Source organism: Dendropsophus ebraccatus, chromosome 13 (assembly GCF_027789765.1).
Source record: "Dendropsophus ebraccatus isolate aDenEbr1 chromosome 13, aDenEbr1.pat, whole genome shotgun sequence".
Classification (NCBI taxonomy): domain Eukaryota; kingdom Metazoa; phylum Chordata; class Amphibia; order Anura; family Hylidae; genus Dendropsophus; species Dendropsophus ebraccatus.
Genome location: NC_091466.1, coordinates 8,066,960 through 8,082,608, shown reverse-complemented (window position 1 = coordinate 8,082,608; position 15,649 = coordinate 8,066,960). Strand labels below are relative to the sequence as shown.

The window sequence follows — 15,649 nt, the reverse complement described above, 5'->3', positions numbered from 1 at the left end:
AAATATTAGTTGTAATACTCTATTATATTCACAGGAGTCCATTACAACCTGTCTCTGGATGATAAGAAGGTCACCCCCCGCGCCGTGTTTGATGAGAACTTCCAGAAACTGCTAAGCAAACGTATTCGAGTGACCACCGGCAAAGTGACTTGTATGAATATTGGATTCCACGTCATTGTGAGTCTACAGAGTAGTTCAGAGATGGGGCCCTGTAGACGGTCATAGGGACCTTGTGGGGAGGTGTCATCTTCTGGTGGATCCCAACTGGTCTAAGTTCCTTAGAAGTGGTAAAATCTAGTAGATCCAATCAAAACAGGAGCAAGGCCTAAAGGGTGCCTTAGGTGACCATCATGCCTGATCCTCGGGGGTGTCACCCTCTAATGTCTCTGGATGGCTGGAGCTAAAAACCCAAAGTGAACGCAAGATGACAGGACAGGGCGGTGGGGTGTCGGGGGACAGATGAGTAATGGGTTTAGATATGGTGGATGAAGACATTGGTGGATCCCAACTGGTCTAAGTTCCTTAAAAGACTAATGTGGTAGCATCCAGTAGATCCCATCTAAATTAGAATGTCCAAAGGGTGCCATAGGTGACCACTACACCTGATTCTCAGGGGTGTCACCTTCTAATGTCTGGGATGGTTGGAGCCAAAAATCAAAGAAGAATGTAAGATGACAGGACACGGCGGTGGGGTGTCTGGGACAGATGAGTATTGGGTTTGGTTTGTTGGACGATGACATTGGTGGATCCGCATCAGGGCAGTTCCCAGGTTCTTCCTTAACTTCCTGGCATCTAGTGAGAATTTTTTCATTCCAGTAACACCCTGGTGTTTTGGTGTTTTTACTGTCCCGTCAGTGATGTCCATGTGATCCGGATTCCCCTTTCTATAATGCTGTATTATATCTTCCTCTCAGGATACGGTTGACTATCTGAGACCCATTGGCGTCCACCTTCGCTTTAACCTCAGCGACACAGAGTCCAGTCCTGTACTTGACGACCGCTGTCCTACTTCTGTGAAAAGACTGGTGAGATCTATTACCTAGAACCTTACCTTGATGCACCTAGAACCCACTGTGTACTCAGCGTTCTCTATATCTTCTGCCTTCAGGTTCCTTTCTTCAAGGACTGTGGTGAAGACAATGAGTGTATCACCGACTTGTCCCTCCGAGCTCATATGGACATCAATGGCACCAGGTGAGCCGCTGCCCGGACACCTCATGGTTCTGGTTCTAGTCCTTATGACCGGAGCCTTCTACTATTTATCTCTTTACCTTCAGGGAGGAACCAACCATAATCCGGAGGGAGCGGAAGAAGGTGATGGTGGAGATCGAGCTCGAGAACCGCCGGGAAAACTCCTACAACACCAGCCTGAAGGTCTGGTTCTCCAGGAACCTCCTGTTCTCCAGCGTCTCCAGCAAAGTAAGCAAAGTGCTACACAGGACAGGATTAGATACACTATGTCAGCAGGCAGTATCACACAGCATAGGATTAGATACACTACTATATTAGCAGACAGTATCATATACGATAGGATTAGATACACTATGCCAGCAGGCAGTATCACACATGATCTGGTTTAGATACACTACTATATTAGCAGACAGTATCATATACGATAGGATTAGATACACTACTATATTAGCAGACAGTATCATATACGATAGGATTAGATACACTACTATATTAGCAGACAGTATCACACATGACATGCTTAGATACAGCAGCTTAGTGAATGGTATCACCCAGAATGTAATATAAGGATATAATACTGTAGTGATGACATCATCTGATCTCCATTATATCACAGGGAGATGCACAGAATAAGGTGGAGTGTACCACGCTGTCCCCCAACACCCGATCCTGCAGCGTCAGCTATCCTGTCCTCAGATCCATGGCAAAGGTGAGACCCAGGGGGTATGAGGGTGAGGTCTGGGGGCAGCAGCACTGGGTGGTATGAGGGTGAGGGCTGGGGGCAGCACTGGGTGGTATGAGGGTGAGGTCTGGGGGCAGCACAGGGTGGTATGGGGTCAGGGGGCAGCACTGGGTGGTATGAGGGTGAGGTCTGGGCGCAGCACAGGGTGGTATGAGGGTGAGGTCTGGGCGCAGTACTGGGTGGTATGAGGGTGAGGTCTGGGGGCAGCAGCACTGGGTGGTATGAGGGTGAGGTCTGGGGGCAGCAGCACTGGGTGGTATGAGGGTGAGGTCTGGGGGCAGCACTGGGTGGTATGAGGGTGAGGTCTGGGGGCAGCACAGGGTGGTATGAGGGTGAGGTCTGTGGGCAGTACTGGGTGGTATGAGGGTGAGGTCTGGAGGGCAGCACTGGGTGGTATGAGGGTGAGGTCTGGGGGCAGCACAGGGTGGTATGAGGGTGAGGTCTGTGGGCAGCACTGGGTGGTATAAGGGTGAGGTCTGGGGGCAGCACTGGGAGGTCTGGGGGCAGTACTGGGTGGTATGAGAGGGGTCGGGGCAGTACTGGGTGGTATGAGGGTGAGGTCTGGGGGCAGCACTGGGTGGTATGAGGGTGAGGTCTGGGGGCAGCACTGGGTGGTATGAGGGTAAGGTCTGGGGGCAGCAGCACTGGGTGGTATAAGGGTAAGGGCTGGGGGCAGTACTGGGTGGTATGAGGGTGAGGTCTGGAGGGCAGCACTGGGTGGTATGAGGGTGAGGTCTGGGGGCAGCACAGGGTGGTATGAGGGTGAGGTCTGTGGGCAGTACTGGGTGGTATGAGGGTGAGGTCTGGGGGCAGCACAGGGTGGTATGAGGGTGAGGTCTGGGGGCAGCACAGGGTGGTATGAGGGTGAGGGCTGGGGGCAGCAGCACTGGGTGGTATGGGGTCAGGGGGCAGCACTGGGTGGTATGAGGGTGAGGTCTGTGGGCAGCACTGGGTGGTATAAGGGTGAGGTCTGGGGGCAGCACTGGGAGGTCTGGGGGCAGTACTGGGTGGTATGAGAGGGGTCGGGGCAGTACTGGGTGGTATGAGGGTGAGGTCTGGGGGCAGCACTGGGTGGTATGAGGGTGAGGTCTGGGGGCAGCACTGGGTGGTATGAGGGTAAGGTCTGGGGGCAGCAGCACTGGGTGGTATAAGGGTAAGGGCTGGGGGCAGCACTGGGTGGTATGAGGGTGAGGTCTGGGGGCAGTACTGGGTGGTATGAGGGTGAGGTCTGGGGGCAGCACTGGGTGGTATAAGGGTAAGGGCTGGGGGCAGCACTGGGTGATATAAGGGTAAGGGCTGGGGGCAGCACTGGGTGGTATGGGGTCAGGGGGCAGCACTGGGTGGTATGAGGGTGAGGTCTGGGGGCAGCACTGGGTGGTATGAGGGTGAGGTCTGGGGGCAGTACTGGGTGGTATGAGGGTGAGGTCTGCGGGCAGCACTGGGTGGTATAAGGGTAAGGGCTGGGGGCAGCACTGGGTGATATAAGGGTAAGGGCTGGGGGCAGCACTGGGTGGTATGGGGTCAGGGGGCAGCACTGGGTGGTATGGGGTCAGGGGGCAGCACTGGGTGGTATGAGGGTGAGGTCTGGGGGCAGCACTGGGTGGTATGAGGGTGAGGGGTGAGGGCTGGGGGCAGCACTGGGTGGTATGAGGGTGAGGTCTGGCGGCAGCACTGGGTGGTATGGGGTCAGGGGGCAGCACTAGGTGGTATGAGGGTGAGGTCTGGGGGCAGCACTGGGTGGTATGAGGGTGAGGTCTGGGGGCAGCACTGGGTGGTATGAGGGTGAGGTCTGGGGGCAGCACTGGGTGGTATGAGGGTGGGGTCAGGGGGCAGCACTGAGTGGTATGAGGGTGAGGTCTGGGTGCAGCACTGGGTGGTATGGGGTCAGGGGGCAGCACTGGGTGGTATGAGGGTGAGGTCTGGGGGGCAGCACAGGGTGGTAGGGTGAGGTCTGGCGGCAGCACTGGGTGGTATGAGGGTGAGGTCTGGGGGCAGCACTGGGTGGTATGAGGGTGAGGTCTGGGGGCAGCACTGGGTGGTATGGGGTCAGGGGGCAGCACTGGGTGGTATGAGGGTGAGGTCTGGGGGCAGCACTGGGTGGTATGGGGTCAGGGGGCAGCACTGGGTGGTATGAGGGTGAGGTCTGGGGGCAGCACTGGGTGGTATGAAGATAAGGTCTGGGGGCAGCACTGGGTGGTATGGGGTCAGGGGGCAGCACTGGGTGGTATGAGGGGGAGGTCTGGGGGCAGCAGCACAGGGTGGTATGAGGGTGAGGTCTGGGGGCAGCACTGGGTGGTATGAGGGGGAGGTCTGGGGGCAGCACTGGGTGGTATGAGGGTGAGGTCTGGGGGGCAGCACAGGGTGGTATGAGGGTGAGGTCTGGGGGCAGCACTGGGTGGTATGGGGTCAGGGGGCAGTACTGGGTGGTATGAGGGTGAGGTCTGGGGGCAGCACTGGGTGGTATGAGGGGAGGTCTGGGGCAGCACAGGGTGGTATGAGGGTGAGGTCTGGGGGCAGCACTGGGTGGTATGAGGGGGAGGTCTGGGGGCAGCACTGGGTGGTATGAGGGGAGGTCTGGAGGGCAGCACAGGGTGGTATGAGGGTAAGGTCTGGGGGCAGCACTGGGTGGTATGAGGGTGAGGTCTGGGGGCAGCACTGGGTGGTATGAGGGTGAGGTCTGAGGGCAGCACTGGGTGGTATGAGGGGGAGGTCTGGGGGCAGCACTGGGTGGTATGAGGGGAGGTCTGGAGGGCAGCACAGGGTGGTATGAGGGTAAGGTCTGGGGGCAGCACTGGGTGGTATGAGGGTGAGGTCTGGGGGCAGCACTGGGTGGTATGAGGGTGAGGTCTGAGGGCAGCACTGGGTGGTATGGGGTCAGGGGGCAGCACTGGGTGGTATGAGGGTGAGGTCTGGAGGGCAGCACTGGGTGGTATGGGGTCAGGGGGCAGCACTGGGTGGTATGAGGGTGAGGTCTGGGGGCAGCACTGGGTGGTATGAGGGGAGGTCTGGGGGCAGCACTGGGTGGTATGGGGTCAGGGGGCAGCACTGGGTGGTATGAGGGTGAGGTCTGGGCGCAGCACTGGGTGGTATGAGGTGACCTCTGACCCCTGTCTCCCTCTAGGTGGCCTTTGTCCTGGAGTTTGAGTACAGCTGTACCAGTCTTCTGAACAGGGTGCAGATTCGTCTGTCGGCCAGCAGGTAAGGGGGGCGCTCCTGAGCCTCTATCAGACGCTGCCATAGAGATGGACCCCCGCTGACCCTTCTCTTCTCCTCCAGTGATAACATAGAACCAGATGAGACCCTCCACGACAACAACGTCCAGCTCACCGCCCACATCCGATACGACCCCGAGCTCTTCATTCACAGGTGAGAGACTGCTGGGTCTTGTAGTTCCTCAACGCTGGAGCTACCACACTTACCTGCTGCTATGAGTTGTATCATCACGGCTTCTGCTTTGATAACCTCCAGAGCTGTATTCACAATACTGCTATAACAGCGCAGCGGTGATTACAGAATACTCAGGCTGCATTGCATTATGGGAAATGTAGCTTTACATGGCTGACACTGCCCTATACCTTCTGCTTACAGCGAGTCCAGCCTCAACCGCTACGAGGTGCAGCCGCTCCTGCTGTCCACCCAGGAGCCCGGCCCCGAGTTCATAACCAAATTCAAGGTAATGATGAGAGACGCATAATATATATTTATATGTAATATACACCAAGGGGGGGGGCAGCTGCTGATTCCATTGTAGACACGCCCGGGCGCTATCACGTTACGCCACACGCCGCTGTTCACACTGCAATGACTGATTCTCATTGAGGAGAAGCTGCACAGTGTTATCCCCATCTACATACTAATATAGGGGCATAGAAATATAAGAGCAATTATGGGACAATGCTGCCACCAAGTGGTCATTGCTTGTACTGCACCAGATTCCTTACAAATTCACATGATTACATTTGTGGAGCTCCCCTTAAAATTCACATGATTACATGTATGGAGCTCCCCTTGAAAATTCACATGATTAAGTATAAGGGGCTCCCCTTTAAAATTCACATGATTAAGTATATGGGGCTCCCCTTTAAAATTCACATGATTAAGTATATGGGGCTCCCCTTTAAAATTCACATGATTAAGTATATGGGGCTCCCCTTTAAAATTCACATGATTAAGTATATGGGGTTCCCCTTAAAATTCACATGATTGCGTATTACAATTCACATGACTACTTATATGGAGCTCCCTTTTTGGATTCTGATGATGTGGAGCTCCCCTTTAAGTGACGTCCGTTCTTGTCTCCACCCGCAGGTCCAGTACGTGGACTGTTTCCCCGTGTACAACGTGTCGGTTCACATCCAGACGCCGGCCATGGGCTACGGGGGTCTGTACTTCATGTCGGTGTCCAGGATCATATCGGCTGATGATGTAAGACAGGGGGCGCTCCTGTCACTTCCTGTTAAAGGGGAACCCGGGTGACTGATCTGCTGTCTGTGTCTTGCAGGTGATCTGTATGATATCCAATATGAGCAGATCCAGGACGGCCATGGTGCCATTCCACCCCGAGGACTTGGGCCATACCAACATACTGGTGAGACTGGGAGCTACATAAGGGAACCAGCAGCAGCACAGAGTATTTCAGGGGTCTCCATTAGTGACTGTAGGGGGCAGCACAGAGTATTTCAGCAGTGGAGGGCAGTCTCCATTAGTGACTGTAGGGGGCAGCACAGAGTATTTCAGCAGTGGAGGGCAGTCTCCATTAGTGACTGTAGGGGGCAGCACAGAGTATTTCAGGGGAGGAGGGCGGTCTCCATTAGTGACTGTAGGGGGCAGCACAGAGTATTTCAGGAGTCTCCATTAGTGACTGTAGGGGGCAGCACAGAGTATTTCAGGAGTCTCCATTAGTGACTGTAGGGGGCAGCACAGAGTATTTCAGGGGAGGAGGGCGGTCTCCATTAGTGACTGTAGGGGGCAGCACAGAGTATTTCAGGAGAGGAGGGCGGTCTTCATTAGTGACTGTAGGGGGCAGCACAGAGTATTTCAGGAGTCTCCATTAGTGACTGTAGGGGGCAGTGTTGTACTGATGTCCTTGTGTCTCTATCAGAACTGCAGTAACAGCTGGTGTGAGAGCGTCACCTGCCGCATCCCTGTCCTGCAGAGGAACACAGAGCTCTCCCTGTCCATCCTGAGGATCATCCACAACCACTTCTTCACCAATGTGAGTGCGATAGTCTGCAGCAGAGAGGACCATGCTCTGCAGAATATATCACTATGTATCTATAAGGAGGTGGAGATGACAGAGCGATGTTCTGCAGATCTGTAGGGGGTGTAATACTCTGCAGGATATATCACTTTGTATTTGTCAGGAGGTGGAGATGACAGCGATGTTCTGCAGATCTGTAGAGAGGTCAGGGGTGTAATAATCTGCAGGATATATCACTATGTATCAGGAGGAGAGGACAGAGCGATGTTCTGCAGATCTGTAGGGCGTAATACTCTGCAGAATATATCAGTAATGTATCTCTCAGGAGGTGGAGAGGATGGAGCGATGTTCTGCAGATCTGTGGGGTGTAATACTCTGCTGAATATATCACTATGTATCTGTCAGGAGGAAAAAGCGATGCTCTGCATGATATATCAGTATGTATCTGTCAGGAGGGGAGAGCGATGTTCTGCAGGGTGTAATACTCTGCGGGATATATCACTGTATCTGTCATGGGGGAGAGCGATGCTCTGCAGGCTGTGGGGTGTAATACTCTGCAGAATATATCACTATGTATCTGTCAGGAGAGAAGAGCAATGCTCTGCAGGGTGTAATACTCTGCATGATATATCAGTATGTATCTGTCAGGAGGGGAGAGCGATGTTCTGCAGGGTGTAATACTCTGCAGAATATATCACTATGTATCTGTCAGGAGAGAAGAGCAATGCTCTGCAGGGTGTAATACTCTGCATGATATATCAGTATGTATCTGTCAGGAGGGGAGAGCGATGCTCTGCAGGGTGTAATACTCTGCAGGATATATCACTATCTGTCAGGAGGGGAGAGCGATGCTCTGCATGATATATCAGTATGTATCTGCCATGAGGGGAGATGAATGCTCTGCCGGGTGCGATGGTCTGCAGGATACACATAGGCCCCGGCTGTGCTCTCTGGTAACAGGCCGCTCATTGTTCGCACAGGATGATGATGTCACGTCTCCGGGGACGGGACAGGAAGATGCGATGGTCGGATCAATGGCGGCTTTATGGGAGATGATGGGAGTCATGGCGTCCGCTCCCCTCACTGCTGTTACTGTACACGGCATGCTGGGACTTGTGCTCCCACACTGATCACTGCTTCCTTGTTTTACAGGCAAAGTTTCGGTCGGTCAAAGTAATCAGTGAATTCTTCCTGGACATAAAAGAAGATGGCGTCCTGTTCACGGACAGCGCCAAACACAGGACGGAGGTACGATGGCGGGGGCAGTGTACTGGGATTCCTGCCGCCACCACTAGGGGGAGCCTGCTACCTATAACTATAAGGAGTGAGCTCCCTCTGGTGGTGACAAGTGACATTACACAGGACAGAGGTACGATGGCGGGGGCAGTGTACTGGGATTCCTGCCGCCACCACTAGGGGGAGCCTGCTACCTATAGCTATAAGGAGTGAGCTCCCTCTGGTGGTGACATTACTCAGCACAGGACTGTGTACACAGGATGGAGCTCCCCCTGGTGGTGACATTACTCAGCACAGGACTGTGTACACTGGACAGAGCTCCCCCTGGTGGGGATATTACTCAGCAGGGAGCTGTGTACACAGGATGGAGCTCCCCCTGGTGGGGATATTACTCAGCAGGGAGCTGTGTACACAGGACAGAGCTCCCCCTGATGGTGACATTACTCAGCAGGGAGCTGTGTACACAAGACGGAGCTCCCCCTGGTGGTGACATTACTCAGCACAGGGCTGTGTACACAGGAAGGAGCTCCCCCTGGTGGTGACATTACTCAGCAGGGAGCTGTGTACACAGGACAGAGCTCCCCCTGGTGGTGACATTACTCAGCACAGGACTGTGTACACAGGATGGAGCTCCCCCTGGTGGTGATATTACTCAGCACAGGACTGTGTACACAGAATGGAGCTCCCCCTGGTGGTGATATTACTCAGCACAGGACTGTGTACACAGGAGAGAGCTCCCCCTGGTGGTGACATTACTCAGCACAGGACGGAGCTCCCCCTGGTGGTGACATTACTCAGCACAGGGCTGTGTACACAGGATGGAGCTCCCCCTGGTGGGGATATTACTCAGCAGGGAGCTGTGTACACAGGAAGGAGCTCCCCCTGGTGGTGACATTACTCAGCACAGCGCTGTGTACACAGGAAGGAGCTCCCCCTGGTGGTGATATTACTCAGCACAGGACTGTGTACACAGAATGGAGCTCCCCCTGGTGGTGACATTACTCAGCACAGGACTGTGTACACAGGAGAGAGCTCCCCCTGGTGGTGACATTACTCAGCAGGGAGCTGTGTACACAGGAGAGAGCTCCCCCTGGTGGTGATATTACTCAGCACAGGACTGTGTACACAGGAGAGAGCTCCCCCTGGTGGTGACATTACTCAGCACGGGGCTGTGTACACAGGACGGAGCTCTTCCCTCTAAGCAGTGATTTCTTTGCAGAGTATCCTGGAGCTGCTGCAGCCCGTCCTCCTCCCGCTCTCGCTGTGGATCCTTATTGGAAGCGTCATCGGGGGTCTCCTGCTCCTGGCGCTCATCATCTTTATCCTATGGAAGGTAAGTCATCACTCCAGGGCAGATATCACTGAAGCCAACTACTAACCTTCCCCATGACAACACTGCCTGCCATCTTGTTTTGGCCATTCAGTGTTATCAGAGGGACAAGCTTTAATTTATTTTACATGTAAACAGAAAATATACACTGGGATCTGCCTACAATGAGGCTATGTGTCCCTATGATGATCCTGAGCTGCTGATGCAGGAAGTGTTATCATAGGAACATTTTTTTTTTTTTTTTTACAACTTCTAACCCCGTATAAGATCAGTCTCACTCACTCGCTGCTTTATCAGGTCAGATGGTTCCACCTCATTTATGAGCAGCACAGTGGCGCCATCTAGAGCAGGGAACCTGCAAAAACTGGAGCAGCACAGGTTCCCTTCTCCTGATCTAGTGGCTGAGGAGAGGTTGTAGTGTGGCGCCATCTAGAGGTTAGGGATCGGTTGTACTGCATCATCTCATCTAGGGCAGGGATGGGGAACCTTGTTGCACATGAAAGCTCTGGCTGTCCAGATGGGAATTGTAGTTTTGAGACAGCTGGAGACCTGAAGGTTCCCCATACCTGACCTAGAGGTGAGGAAGAGGTTGTACGGAACGCCATCTAGTGGTTAGGGAAAGTCTGCACCATTACACCCATCTCATAGTTAGGGAGAGGCTGGACCATGACCCCCATCTCGTGGTAAGGGAGAGGCTGGACCGTGACCCCCATCTCATAGTTAGGGAAAGTCTGCACCATGACCCCCATCTCATAGTTAGGGAGAGGCTGGACCATGACCCCCATCTCGTGGTTAGGGAGAGGCTGGACCGTGACCCCCACCTCATAGTTAGAGGCTGTACTATGACCCCCATCTGATCGTTAGGGATAAGCGGTGCTGTGACCCCCATTTCATAGTTATGGAGAGGCTGTATACTGTGACCCCCATCTCATATTTAGGGAGAGGCTGTAACTGTGACCACATGTCATAGTTACATAGAGGCTGTACTATGACCCCCATCTGATAGGGATAAACGGTGCTGTGACCCCCATTTCACAGTTACGGAGAGGCTGTATACTATGACACCCCCCATAGTTAGGGAAAGGCTGGACCGTGACCCCCCCCCCTATCTCATAGTTAGGGAGAGACTACACTACGACCCCCACCCCATAGTTAGGGAGAGGCTGTATACTGCGACCCCCACCCCATAGTTAGGGAGAGGCTGTATACTGTGACCCCCACCCCATAGTTAGGGAGAGGCTGTAACTGTGACCCCATCTCATAGTTAGGGAGAGACTACACTGTGACCCCCACCTCATAGTTTCGGAGAGGCTGTAATGTGACCCCCACCCCATAGTTAGGGAGAATCTATATACTATGGCCCCCATCTCATAGTTAGGGAGAGGCTGTACACTGTGACCCCCATCTCATAGTTAGGAGAAGCTGTACAGTGGCCCCATCAAGTAGCTGGGAATAGGAGAAACTATAGGTTAGATATTATACAAAGTATCTGTGGTTTTCCTCATCCCACATGACCCAGTTTCTATACCTTGTCCTTACCTTATAGTCAGAGCACGGTCATCAGGGTTACATGGGGTGGCTTCCAACTGACCGTCCACAGAGTAAGCTCAGCTACTCCAGCTCCATGATGACAGGAAGTGCTGACACCCCACACAAACCACCAGCTTCTAGTCATCATTGTGGTAGCTCTTGTATTGTATTAAGCAGAGATTCTCAAACTTTTTGTTCTCGGGCCTCAGCAGGTGATCCATGTTAATGCTGCGACCTCACCAATAAACACATTCTACTACACAGAGCCAGATACCACCAGGGAGTTCTCATCACATTCCAGAGCAGCACCAAAGTGCAGAAAGAAATACCGCTCCACCTGTATAACCCAACTGCACCAATACATACTGCTCCACCTGTATAAACCAACACCCCACTGCACCAATACATACTGCTCCACCTGCATAACCCAACACCCAACTGCACCAATACATACTGCTCCACCTGTATAACCCAACACCCAACTGCACCAATACATACTGCTCCACCTGTATAACCCAACACCCAACTGCACCAATACATACTGCTCCACCTGCATAAGCCAACACCCCACTGCACCAAAACATACTGCTCCACCTGCATAAGCCAACACCCCACTGCACCAATACATACTGCTCCACCTGTATAACCCAACACCCCACTGCACCAATACTTCTGCACCTGTATAACCCAACACCCAACTGCACCAATACATACTGCTCCACCTATATAACCCAACACCCAACTGCACCAAAACATACTGCTCCACTTGCATAACCCAACACCCCACTGCACCAATACATACTGCTCCACCTGCATAACCCAACACCCCACCACACCAATACATACTGTTCCACCTATATAATCCCACACCTCACTGCACCAATACTTCTGCACCTGTATAACCCAACACCCCACTGCACCAATACATACTGCTCCACCTGCATAATCCAACGCCTCACTGCACCAAAACATACTGCTCACCACACTGCTTCACCTGTATAACCCAAGACCACGCTGCACCAATAAATACTACTCCACCAGTATAATCCATCACACTGCAATAGTTCATACTGCTCCACCTGTAAACGAGCACCACAGTGCAGCACTCCTGTCTTCATATCCCACCCCTCTACTCACCAGTTTACACACACACAAGCATTGTCTTCCTTCTTCACCTCATCTTCTATCTGTGACAGCTACTCCCTCTTCTCCTTGGCCCATTCCCAACAAACACACCACTTATACATTACCCTGAAGGTTCTTCAGCAGCTCACGTGCGCTCCTTCTGTTCTTTTCTTATATTGACCCTTAATTTAAGGACCTGAGAGATCATGATCATGTGACCATGACATTGTCTCTGGTCCTTCAAGGGGTACTCTGGCGAAAATCCTTTTAAATCCAGTCTTCCAGTACTTTTCAGCTGCTGTATGTCCTGCAGGAAGTGGTGTATTCTCTCCAGTCTGACAGTGCTCTCTGCTGCCACCTCTGTCCATGTCAGGAACTGTCCAGAGCAGGAGAAAATCCCCATAGAAAACCTCTCCTGCTCTGGACAGTTCTTGACATGGACAGAGGGGGCAGCAGAGAGCACTGTGTCAGACTGGAAAGAATCCACCACTTCCTGCAGGACATACAGCAGCTGATAAGTGCTGGACTGGAGATTTTTATTTTTTTTTTAAATAGAAGTATATTACAAATTTATATGACTTTCTGAAACCAGTTGATTTGAAACAAAAAGATTTTCGCTGGAGTTCCCCTTTAATCAGCCAACACAGATGATGCAGGTCCATCTGATAATACCGCTGCCATCTAGTGTACAGTCAGAGTACTGCACCTCCTTGTACACAGAAGGGTAAATATTAGAGATGAGGGCAAATCGAGCATGCTGGAGTCCAATGGTTCAGCATTAGAATAGCGGTGGTGGTATACAGGACTCCCTAGGGCTATATGCAGAGGCATCAGAGTTCAGCATGCTCATCTCTAGTAAATATATATATGGCAGATTTATGGTGTATATATTTGATGTTGTTTTTGCTCCTATAGTTGGGATTCTTCTCCAGGAAGATGCAGGGTGAGGAGGAGAAGGAAGAAGTGGTGAAGGAAGAGCAGTGATGTGCAGCTCTCCCTATAGCGGAGAAGCAGTCATAGACTCTGATATCTGCTGATTATGGGGCTGGACACTGATAGCCCCGCCCCTGAGGATCCTGTACAGAGCCCAGTACCCTCAGCGGACACATAGGACCATATATAGGACCGCTCTGCTGTGACCCGTCACACCGTGTGAACACTGACCAGACTTGAGGTGGACTCGTCTGCAGACGGACTCTCAGGATTACAATGGGAAGCCTGGTGGAGGGGCGTCTACAACCAATACAGGAAAACTCTACTAATAGGAAGGAAATATTATCTCCATGGAGGGTAACGGTGACTTGTGATAAGTGCGGGGAGCACGGATGGTGTATATAATAGATCCTCAGTACCTCGTATAATCCATCTCTACAATGCACAGGAACAATAGGGAAATACTCTGATGCCAACTGGAAACCATCAGCAGGCAGGTCACTCGCCGTTTCTGAATATTTATACATGATTTGTGTTTTCTTTTTTTTTTTTTTTTGGGGGGGGGGGGGGGGTTATAATGAGAGGATGCAGTCAAACCCTTTAAGTAGATGTCACATGACCCTAAGATTCTGCTGTGATAAGATAGATGAGACATTGTACAGCACGACAGCTGCATCCATACAAACTACTTCATCAAGGGGCAAAGTACAACAGCGACGCAACTTGCTGATGGTTTCCACATAGTTATAAACTGGAAGAAGGAAAAAAAGCAATAAAAGGATAATAAAGATATATACCAAAAATATATATGTACACTTACTGACTATAAGTCCAAGGGCAAGCAGGGCCTGCAAAGGGGTAGTTCATCAAAAATGTTTTTCTTTCAAATCAACTGGTGCCAGAGATTTGTAATTCACTTCTATTAAAAAAAAAATCTCAACTCTTCCAGTACTTATCAGCTGCTGGATGCCCTGCAGAAAGTGGTGTATTCTCTCCAGTCTGGAAAGCAGGAGAGGTTTTCTATGGGGATTTGCTGCTGCTCTAGACCGTTCCTGACATGGACAGAGGTAGCAGAGAGCGCTGTGTCAGACTGGAGAGAATACACAACTTCCTGCAGGACATACAGCAGCTGAAAATGACCACCGTTCCAACAGGAAACTGAGACACCCTATTCACAAGACCAGGGGCGTTACAGGGTCAGATCACTAGCAATCCTGTGTATAGAGGGTGTTTGTAACGGGACAACCCCTTTAACTAAAGATGAGTGACGACATCACAAAAAACATAACCTATCCATCATTAAATGGCAGCGGTGACATCACTGAGAATACAGCCTATCCATCACTAGAGATCAGCGGTGACATCACTGAGAATACAGCCTATCCATCATTAAATGGCAGCGGTGACATCACTGAGAATACAGCCTATCCATCACTAGAGATCAGCGGTGACATCACTGAGAATACAGCCTATCCATCACTAGAGATCAGCAGTGACATCACTGAGAATACAGCCTATCCATCACTAGAGATCAGCGGTGACATCACTGAGAATACAGCCTATCCATCACTAGAGATCAGCAGTGACATCACTGAGAATACAGCCTATCCATCACTAGAGATCAGCGGTGATGAGAATACAGCCTATCCATCACTAGAGATCAGCGGTGATATCACTGAGAATACAGCCTATCCATCACTAGAGATCAGTGACATCACTGAGAATACAGCCTATCCATCACTAGAGATCAGTGGTGACATCACTGAGAATACAGCCTATCCATCACTAGAGATCAGCGGTGATGAGAATACAGCCTATCCATCACTAGAGATCAGCGGTGATATCACTGAGAATACAGCCTATCCATCACTAGAGATCAGTGACATCACTGAGAATACAGCCTATCCATCACTAGAGATCAGCAGTGACATCACTGAGAATACAGCCTATCCATCACTAGAGATCAGCAGTGACATCACTGAGAATACAGCCTATCCATCACTAGAGATCAGCGGTGACATCACTGAGAATACAGCCTATCCACCACTAGAGATTAGTGACATCACTGAGAATACAGCCTAACCATCACTAGAGATCAGCAGTGACATCACTGAGAATACAGCCTATCCATCACTAGAGATCAGTGACATCACTGAGAATACAGCCTATCCATCACTAGAGATCAGCAGTGACATCACTGAGAATACAGCCTATCCATCACTAGAGATCAGCAGTGACATCACTGAGAATACAGCCTATCCATCACTAGAGATCAGCAGTGACATCACTGAGAATACAGCCTATCCATCACTAGAGATCAGCGGTGACATCACTGAGAATACAGCCTATCCATCACTAGAGA

The 15,649-nt window shown here is 51.5% G+C and overlaps 1 protein-coding gene across 2 annotated transcripts in view; it reads left to right on the top strand.

The window, feature by feature from the left end:
- The window catches only part of ITGA10 (integrin subunit alpha 10), a 52,389-nt gene extending 38,557 nt beyond the window's left edge, over nt 1-13,832 (top strand). For both annotated transcript variants that reach the window (XM_069950080.1, XM_069950079.1), the window contains 14 exons: nt 35-177; nt 915-1,025; nt 1,109-1,194; nt 1,278-1,419; nt 1,808-1,900; nt 5,055-5,131; nt 5,210-5,299; nt 5,522-5,606; nt 6,242-6,358; nt 6,435-6,521; nt 7,035-7,148; nt 8,286-8,381; nt 9,589-9,702; nt 13,270-13,832. In XM_069950080.1, the coding sequence (XP_069806181.1) occupies nt 35-177; nt 915-1,025; nt 1,109-1,194; nt 1,278-1,419; nt 1,808-1,900; nt 5,055-5,131; nt 5,210-5,299; nt 5,522-5,606; nt 6,242-6,358; nt 6,435-6,521; nt 7,035-7,148; nt 8,286-8,381; nt 9,589-9,702; nt 13,270-13,338 (1,424 nt within the window). In that variant the 3' untranslated portion in view covers nt 13,339-13,832. The remainder of the gene's footprint in view (nt 1-34; nt 178-914; nt 1,026-1,108; nt 1,195-1,277; nt 1,420-1,807; nt 1,901-5,054; nt 5,132-5,209; nt 5,300-5,521; nt 5,607-6,241; nt 6,359-6,434; nt 6,522-7,034; nt 7,149-8,285; nt 8,382-9,588; nt 9,703-13,269) is intronic.
- The last annotated feature ends 1,817 nt before the right edge of the window (nt 13,833-15,649 follow it).